General features: G+C 25.3%; 1 protein-coding gene across 2 annotated transcripts; it reads right to left on the reverse strand.

Annotated features, from left to right (window-relative positions):
- Positions 1-68: 68 nt before the first annotated feature.
- On the reverse strand, positions 69-6,872 carry LOC119684742 (protein takeout-like). 2 transcript variants are annotated; one of them, XM_038098849.1, is made up of 4 exons: positions 6,732-6,872; positions 6,459-6,672; positions 397-880; positions 69-323 (listed from the first exon to the last, which is right to left on the reverse strand). In XM_038098849.1, the coding sequence occupies exons 2-4, from the start codon at positions 6,538-6,540 to the stop codon at positions 122-124; spliced, it is 768 nt and encodes a 255-aa protein (XP_037954777.1). In that variant the 5' UTR covers positions 6,541-6,672; positions 6,732-6,872; the 3' UTR covers positions 69-121. The 2 variants fall into 2 exon arrangements, with proteins under 2 accessions (XP_037954777.1, XP_037954778.1); XM_038098850.1 differs by lacking the exon at positions 6,732-6,872 and having other exon boundaries at positions 6,459-6,569; positions 6,636-6,656.
- Positions 6,873-9,568: the final 2,696 nt, after the last annotated feature.

A 9,568-nucleotide genomic window follows, 5' to 3' on the forward strand; every position in this document is an offset into this window, starting at 1 on the left:
ATATGTTACGTTTAATAATAATTCTCTCCTGATCTTATTATTTGGTTTAATTTATGTACGAAATTTTTCTAAATATTAAATATTAAACTTATCCTAAAAATTTTACAGTTTTGTAATAATTTCAATCACTTTTATAAAAATCATCATAAGGCAATTCTTTGAGCACATTTTCAATTAGTTTCCTTATGACATCTCCTGAAACCTTATTAATACCATCTTGCAACTCCGCCCAAATATCCTTCCAATTATCATTGATAACTTTATTCGTACTATCGCTTAGTTCCTTATTGCCATTAAACAGATTATCAAGTTGTACTTTTAAACTGAAAATAAATTTTGTTACCATTTACAGTTTCATTTTTTTACAGAAAATTTTTGAAAATCTGCCATACTTACGATTGTGGTTCAGTGATTGTCTTAATTTGTTTTATGGTGGCATAATTTATCCCATTTCTCTTTACTAAAGCTACTTTTAATTTAAAAGCGAAATTGGAATTTTTCATTATAATTTCAGCATTATCTTCACCAGTTATCGGTAAGATTAGCACTTTTCCATTCACGATGTATTGCCCTTTCATGCGTAATTCTGGCGTATGACCGTATACCTCGAATTTTGAATTGTTAACATCTTTTTCAAATCCTACAACACGATCCACCCTCGCACTCTCAAATCCATTTACAACTAATGTTTTAAATTTTAAATTCAATTGCACTGGAGTATCACTTGCCGCTTGGGACACTACAACATCTTTCAGATGAACACTATCAACTTCATCTAAACCAAACTCTTTATTTCCTTTCGGATAGCGACGTAAAACATCGTTTATTGTATCCGCTATGCATTTGACATCTGCTGCTTTACACTTTTTTATATCCGGAGCTATAAATACAAATGTTTGTTGTTATTGATAAAAAACAAAATATGTGAAATAAAATATAATAAATAAGATAATATAGAATGATATAATTTTTTCATACTGTAACGGATCTAAACGTTTAAAATGCATAAGCAACTTTTACTATTTATCATCTTAATCGAACAACGTTTGACAGTTTATGGATAAATTACTACTTCAGTTTTTGAACTAATAAAGATAAAAATCTGATAGATTGACTTTTTGTGAGACCAGCCAGATTAAACTAACAAAAGTATTAAATTAATTAATTATATTATTAAATATGCTAATATAGAGTATAACGAAATATATGGATGCGTATATAACTGATTAATAAAGAAACTCTTTCACTCTATTAAAACTTGTAATTAACTTTGATAAAATTAGGTATGTGATTTTTTCTTCATCTCTAAAATATGTTATAAATATATAATTTTGATCGGAGCGCGAAACTCTTTTTATAGTAGAAACAGAGAAACGTATTGAAAAGAATTGTGGAGTATAAATTGTTGAAGGGTTCTAGTAAAATTGGGTTCAATTTATTGATTCATTGGGCTCAAAATACATTTAAGAAAACCCACCTCAAAGAAAATGTTATTTCAATATTGGTTCAGAAAATATTGAATTTTGATCGTCAAATTTTAATTTTGCCACGGACTGAATTTTGCTGTGCCACGGACTGATACTGCCGGAAGATTATATGTTCTTCACACTTGAAACTTAACACTTCTCATGGAAGAAGCATAAATTATTTATACATATTCCATATTGCTTCTGCGGTAGAGAAGCTGCAATCAGAAATTTGAGTTAAACATGCATATAAAAAATGTCTACTAGAACAATTTGTTAAATAATGTGAAAATTTCTTTAATAATTCTGCTAAAATACGACTGAGCATAAGAAAGAAAATAAAATTTTTTGAGTAAATTGTAAGAGGCTTTTTCTTGCATTTTTCCAACAGAAGGTTGTAAGAGAGAAGGTTGTAACAAAAACCACATATGACTTTACGAACGCGACAGTAAAACGCTCTTCATAATAATATTAAGTAGGTTATTAGAAAATTCTTAAATAAATTTGAATCAAATTTAACAGTTGTGATACATAAATTCTCGTTTGTTCACTGAGACCTCACTTATTAGAAAATAAGCACACAAAGTTTTCAAGTAGTTATATTTCTATTTTTAGGCTATATGATGTATCTATGCACTTATACAATTCATTATACAATAAACCAGAGATGCATAAAGAATATTAGAATAATCATACATTTTATTATTATTTTTAAACTTTGTGATCCCTACCAAAAACAAAAACATCATAGTGGTCCTTGGTCAAAAAAAGGTTGGGAACCACTGCTGTAATATATGTAATCAATTTACACTAGCCGCCTTTGAGTATTGTAAAGGTATGCAGGAGGAAATTGATTAAAATTGTTAAATGATAATACCCAGATCTTAAAACATTGTATGCAAATATAATGCAATAAAGAATTAGTATATTGGTGCTATTTAACTGAATAGGGATAAAAAAGACTAATGACGATTGTGGCCAAGCATGTTATTGGTATACATTCTTGTTTGTAAATACTTTGCTTATTATATTGTTATTACAATAAATTTTTTTATTAGAAAATCATTAATTATCTACAATTAAACAATAAATTTAATCTGCCCATTGAGATATGTATAAAAACATATTACTTAAGATAATTTCTAATCAATAATGCTCTTATTGAAAGGCCACTAGCAACACAACATGAAACAAAAAAGTTAACTTCCTTTTGGCTTACGTTAGAGATAATGTTTATATAAGTAATTTGTTGTTATTATTGAGAAAATTTATTTTTTATGTAATTACACCAGAATATTTTATAAATAGTTATGCATAAAAAATACATATTATTAGCTGACATTGGTTGTGTCTCAACCAAAGTTAACAAGATCCAACTTGTCGTGCTACTTTTTCTGAACAAACAAATTATAGACTCCAGTGATTATGAATTAGATTTCTAATACTTTTGATTTAATCATACAGTACAGTGGGTACGTGAATCAAAAAGTTTTAATTCTACTTAATTGAAAACAGTTTTATTCTCTTCCAAGTACAAATATCCGCTTTAAAAAAAGATGAAGTGATGCTTCAATTGAAGTTCGTGTGCTATACTACTGTAAAATTTATTACATTAAATTATGGATATATTTCTATTTTAGTGATATCATTGATAGTATTAATTATTTATAATGTAGATATAACAAAAATATGATATAATATCTAGGAGACAAGAAAGTACGAACTACAAAGGTCTGCGACTGTTGTAATGAAACGAAGAATAAAATTCAAAAATTAATGTTAATTTAAAAAAATAAATAGGAACTATCACTTAAATAGATTAAAGATATGGAAAAATAAGAAAAATTTTGAACAGAATTAAGGCATCAAATTTCTGCAAGAAAATTATAAATTTATACAAAGTTTAGGCTAAACCACCAGACAATGAAAAGAGGTATTTATCCAAAAATGTGATTGTATTTAACAGGAAAAAAATAAGACAGGAATCCATGATATCATTAGATGACATAAACTACTTTATTTACTGCATGTTTTCCGTATGACTTTCTGTGATCACGTCTTTCTGAGGTTTTTATTCCATTTGGATTGGAAGAAGGTATTGGTGTGGATGACCAGTAAATTTTTCCGTCTTTGTATTGCATTTCCCATATCAACGCTTTTGTAAGTTGAAATGTGATGCAAGAGCAGTTTGAAAAAGTAAATTGATCAACTACTACCTACTAAGGTAGTAGAACTTTTAGGTTCTGAGATTGATATGTATGCAAAGCCATGGGTTTGGGAAAACTCGTCTAAATAAATACTAAATTTTCCTTTAATAGCAATTGTATATTCAAGAGTAATATTGGTAATATAGATTTCTGATATGAAAATATATATGGCAGAAATCAATAAATCCGAATAGAAGATTACCGCAAATATTGTGGTAGCATCCCGTTTAGAGCCACTTGTGTATCTATTTTATTTATAAGAGTTTTAAAATGTGTTTAATTAATCTTCTTTTACTTTTTTAATATTGCTAAAAACGAATCGAGTTTTGACACTGAACTTTAAAAACTAGATTAGTTTTATTCTTATAGTCAAGAATAGAATACCGTTATGAATTAGAATTATTTGTTTCCAAAAGACAGTGCAAAATATTTAAACTTCTGTTAATAAATTATGAGGGAATGTTTTAAAAATCAGTTTTCTTTCAATTAAAAACTTATATACTTATGTGTTTAAAACGTAAAAATATTTAATTACAATAAAATTAATTTGCATAAAATTTAGACTATGGTTGAAAATATTTATTAAAGGCAGGAAATACATTTTAAACAATTTTAACAATTTGCCGCCATATTAGCAAATTCTAAATTCATCTCTAGCTTATAGTTTGAAAAAAAATAGTTGTACGGGTAAGATTTGTCTCAAAGAAAAATTGCAACTGACATAAAATCGCATGTGACCTCATTAGTAAATAACAAGTCCTTAAAGCGGAAAGACAGTTCCCTTATGGTTTATATTTTTAAGATCAAATAATATAATTTTTATTAAAGTTTTGTCTAAATTAACACAGGGGGTTACAGTTTCCTCTGACATAAATTTTGTACTTGGAATATTCATCACGGAACAGGCGAACAGAGTATTTAAAAAGAAAATAATTTTACAAAAGTGATGATAGAGTATGTAATGATAGAGTATGTAATTATATTTTAATATACAATATTAAATATTATAATATTCATATTTACGGTACTCTTTAATTCAATGTAATAAAATTCAAATTAATTCACGAGCATAGAGGTTTAATTCAATGTGAAAGATCAAAAGTTAAAATATATTAAGGTAAGACAAAATATTTTAAATATTAATAAATATTTATTAAGTACAATGATAACATATATTCACGAACATTAATGACTTGTTTAGATTAAAAGTATGTGATAAACTAACTTGAAAAAAAAATACTATTAATTATTAAATTATTTTAATAAAATTAATAAAAATATATAACAATTATTATCAATTTTGAAAACTGATTGCTTACGAATTGCATAAACTTTGGAAGATAATTCCCTAATTGCACAACTTTAATTTAATAAAAAACAAAAAATTTAATAAAAGAAAGTTGGGGAGTTCATTTTTATTATTAACTTCACACCAACATTCTCTTAATAAAAAAAGGAAATATCTTTGAAAAGGTATTATTATTATGAGAGATAAGATGTGCCACGTTTCACTGATCAGCGTAACTATCTTATGTGATATTTCTTTTGCTGAAAAAATTTTAAATATATCTTTTTCTTCACTTATTATTATTTCCTGAAGTGGAATTTTGCAAATTTGTAAGAGGCCTTAGGACCCATTAAAGACATGCATGAGCTCGTAACCTTCATATCCTAGGGCTATAAATTAAATGTTTGATTAATAAATTTCTCTTACTGATGGTGTCGATTTTCTTTATTGAAAAACATATGGGATGTTTAATTCATTCAATTCGTGATAATTCTAGATTAAATAATTAAGACAAATAAAGATTAAATTATATGCAGATGAAGAATATTTTGTTTTATCATTACAATATTTAGTGTAATGATTATTGTATTCAATCGTCACAACAAAATTCAATATCCTTACACATCAGCTATATCTTTTAGATTTAATTTTATAATATAATTTAATTTATAATTTATTCTAATAAATTTTAAACATAAATTTATTTATTTAACATCATAATATTTCTATTACATCTGGCCTGCTGAGGAGGGTTAAACAAATAAAGCCTTCTGATCTACTCCCGAATTAGTAGTCTAATAATGAATTTCTTTTAGATTATTACTAAATTAACACTAAACCTTTGACAATTTGACATTTGTATAATATATTGTAATGTATAACAAAACTGCTTGATAGTTCTCTACATTTGAAGTAGTCGTAGTCAAATCAAACATGTTTATATATTATTTTATTATATATATATTATTGATTTATTGAAAAGTCTTATTATATACCGTTATTGATTTTAATTCAGTAAGATATGTAAATATTTATATTCAAATCATATACAATAAAATTCTATTTATATATAATAATAATAATAATAAAATTTGAACACTTATAAACAGATGAGGGTTATTATTATTATTCCCACAGACTTGCTACAGAGCTGCTACTTTAACTCATATTTGTCAATTTTTATAAAAAAAAAAATTTTGTTTATTATATTTCAAACACAATATGAAGTGCGTCCTTATAATGCCACTAGGGGCTTATAACAAATGATTAAATTTGAACATATTTTAACGATTATCTCTTTCGCTAAAGATAATTAAAACCATTTAATAAATATGATCTACACATTCAAAGAGTATTAACAGTTAATATGTTTCACAATGGGGCAATTCTGTTTCTGTTATATAAATAATATATATGAAAATTATATTTATTATTTTCTTAATAATTTTTTATTTTTGTTTTAAATATTTTTCAAGTAAAATAATATTTAATACTGACGTAAATTTGCACTAACAATAACCGCACACATCAATACCATCAATATTGGCAGCATTTTCGTAAAGTATAATTTCCAAACCATATTAAACGTTAGAATATTATTTATTTAATCTATAAAATAGTACACGGTTATTTTATTTTATAATTATTGAAAATTCAGTAAGATTTTATTTGCACCGATCACAGTGTTTCGCCAAATACAGGTAGAACAGGACTAGTAAAATAATATGTGGTTATTTGCCTTTTATATGCAAGCTACATATTCGTACATACCTTTTAGAATATCACATTAATCGTTTTGTTAATTTAAAAAATGAAAAGTGAAAAATGTCGCAGCTTCGTCACAACTATAGCGTATCTGAGACTTACTTCCGCTTTTTATATACAAATATATACAAATATACTATACTCGTATATTATACTTATACTCGTACAATAGATAAACATAAATATGTGTCTTAGTTGGTCTTAGCTAAAATTATGAATGAAATGTGATGTCGGTTAACAATCGTACATTTAAATAAATATTTTATAGTTCTAACAAACATTGTATGAAATGTAACAATATACATACTAATTGAAATTATAGCTTTTAACCAACTAAATTACGCTTTATAAATAATGTAATTGGCTAGTATTATTTATATAATTAAGAAAGTTATAAAACCGGTTTGCAATTCAATACAAAAAAATTAAAAATTATTTCAACTGAACTACCTAAAGCGTCTACCCCGTTTAATCTTTTTAGTATGAACATATTAATCAGACAGTCTAAGTACTTAACAATAAATCTTACGCTTTATGCAATAAAGATGTAGTCACAAAATTGTAATTAACAATTCTTGACAGCATAAATAAAGCACAGTTTAAATTTTAATTTTAATTTTAATGTTACTATTCAGTTCATGTGCGAAGGCACACTACAATTAAGTTAATGGAACTAAGATGCCATGAACTGACGCTCTTTATAAACTAATTAAAACTTATTTATATGTTTAATAATATTAAGGGCAATATTGAAATGGCTCGAAAAATCTCTTTCAGCTTATTCTGTAAGAGATTCTTAGGGTTTTTTTGAGGTTTCCAATTTATTTTTTATATTTTTATTTAAACCACCACAAATATTTATGTTTCTTATTCATAACAGTTATGTACTTTTCTAGCTCATGGAATTCAAAACATTTTAAAATAAGGTAGACTACGATTTCCTTATTCTGCTCTTACTTTATTTTTTTAGATAAAAAAATTATTTGCTTTTTTACAGCACTATGACTATATTCTGTCTATTATAAGTCAGAAATATTCAAGAAAACATGATTAAAAACACTACGAGTAAATCACAAGCTGTACCGGATTCTTAAAGACATTGCCTTGTACAACAAATTAATACCCAGCGGCTTCACTGACTTGATCACGTCGTAAGAATGGAAAACGATGTTCCAGTGAAAAAGAAGTTTAAACCGATAGTTAAATGAAAAAAATGTGGCGCAAAAAAAAAAAACTGTAAATCCATTAGAGTAATTAAGTTAAGGGAATACTAGACTGGAGATGAGGTTTATATAGTAGATGGTCCAGGGAAGAAGTAATACATGAGATTAAATGAAAAGTGAAGAGAAAAGTGAAAACAATTTTTATCGACTTCGAACTGACTTAATAACTTTTGATCTAAATATAATAATTGTTGCTAATTGCAAGCTATTATATGAAGCTGTATAATACATTTTACATAATTGTTATTAAGTTTGTATAATTCATAAATCTAATAAATGTATAAATAATTTGAATAATTAAATGGCCATAATATAATAGAACTGAATATACTGCTAACTCCATTCTGAGTAAATATAATCTTAAATTCATTATAAAGATTTATATTTAGTATTCAAACTTTTTAATTGTTAAGCTTCTTAACTGTCGTCGTATGAATACAGATCATAATAAAATAATATTTGTAATTATCTGGTCTGTTTAATCTTTATAAAAAAAACACTTTTATCATATAAAAATTCATATTATAAATTTTAAAAAAATCTTAAAATACAAAAAAGTCTCTTAAGTTATAGATTTTCTTTTAAATTTATTTATTTTTGTTTATAATATGTTCCAGATAACTAAAAAATAAATGTTCATTTAACGAAAAACAGATAACGAAAAAATAAATGTTCATCTAGATTCTTAGATATCAGAATTTGAAATTCTGACATTAAATTCTAAAGTTATTATTACTATCCAATCCCTCAGAAACAAATTTTTTTTGGATGGCTTAAAACCAAATTTAAATACAATGACTGATAACCTTCTGTCAACTCGAACTAATATATCAAAGATATTACTAGTGCTATGTTCCTAAAATGATCGAAGTCAATATATGTAATCTGTGCAATCTTTTGAACAAAGGATTAGGAAATATTTTTAATAGAAATACAGAACCTAAATTGTAATTATTTTTTATAATCACAACTGATGAAAGCAGTGCACTTTTGGCTTTTGCAGAAGCAATTTCATTAATTTGTAATATGTTTGCATCTAGATATAACATATAACATAAGATTTATAAAAAATAATATAGATCGAAAGCACATTATAAAAGGACAAGACAAGTGATAATATTTTTAGAATAATTCCAATTAAGATAATACCATATTCAACAACAGAATGTGATGAATAATATACGAGTATAGTATATTAAATAATATTTGCAGATATCGTAATGAAAAAATTATAATTATTTAGTATATTATTGTTAGTAAATCATTACATCGAAACTCATAAGTAGCTAAATATCTTATGACTTGTTAGTCAATTATATTAATTAACTTTTAAAATATTAAAAGTATATGGATAAATCTTTAATAATTAAGTGTTATAAAGATATACATATCACTAGGAAAAATATATATTAATAAAGTATATTAATTATTAATGACAACACTTTTATATGTTTACAAGTTGGTAGTTTATATTTTATTGGAAAGGTTTCGAAAAGTAGTGAACTAAAACAAAAATTATTTATATTATTTTTAATTTGGCCTTTGATAATTCAACCCTTGATATTTGCATTCTCAAAAACTTATTTACAAATAATTAAATATTAGAAATAATTTCTAGAC

The sequence above is a fragment of the Teleopsis dalmanni genome, chromosome 2, assembly GCF_002237135.1.
Source record: "Teleopsis dalmanni isolate 2A chromosome 2, ASM223713v2, whole genome shotgun sequence".
Taxonomy (NCBI): Eukaryota; Metazoa; Arthropoda; class Insecta; order Diptera; family Diopsidae; genus Teleopsis; species Teleopsis dalmanni.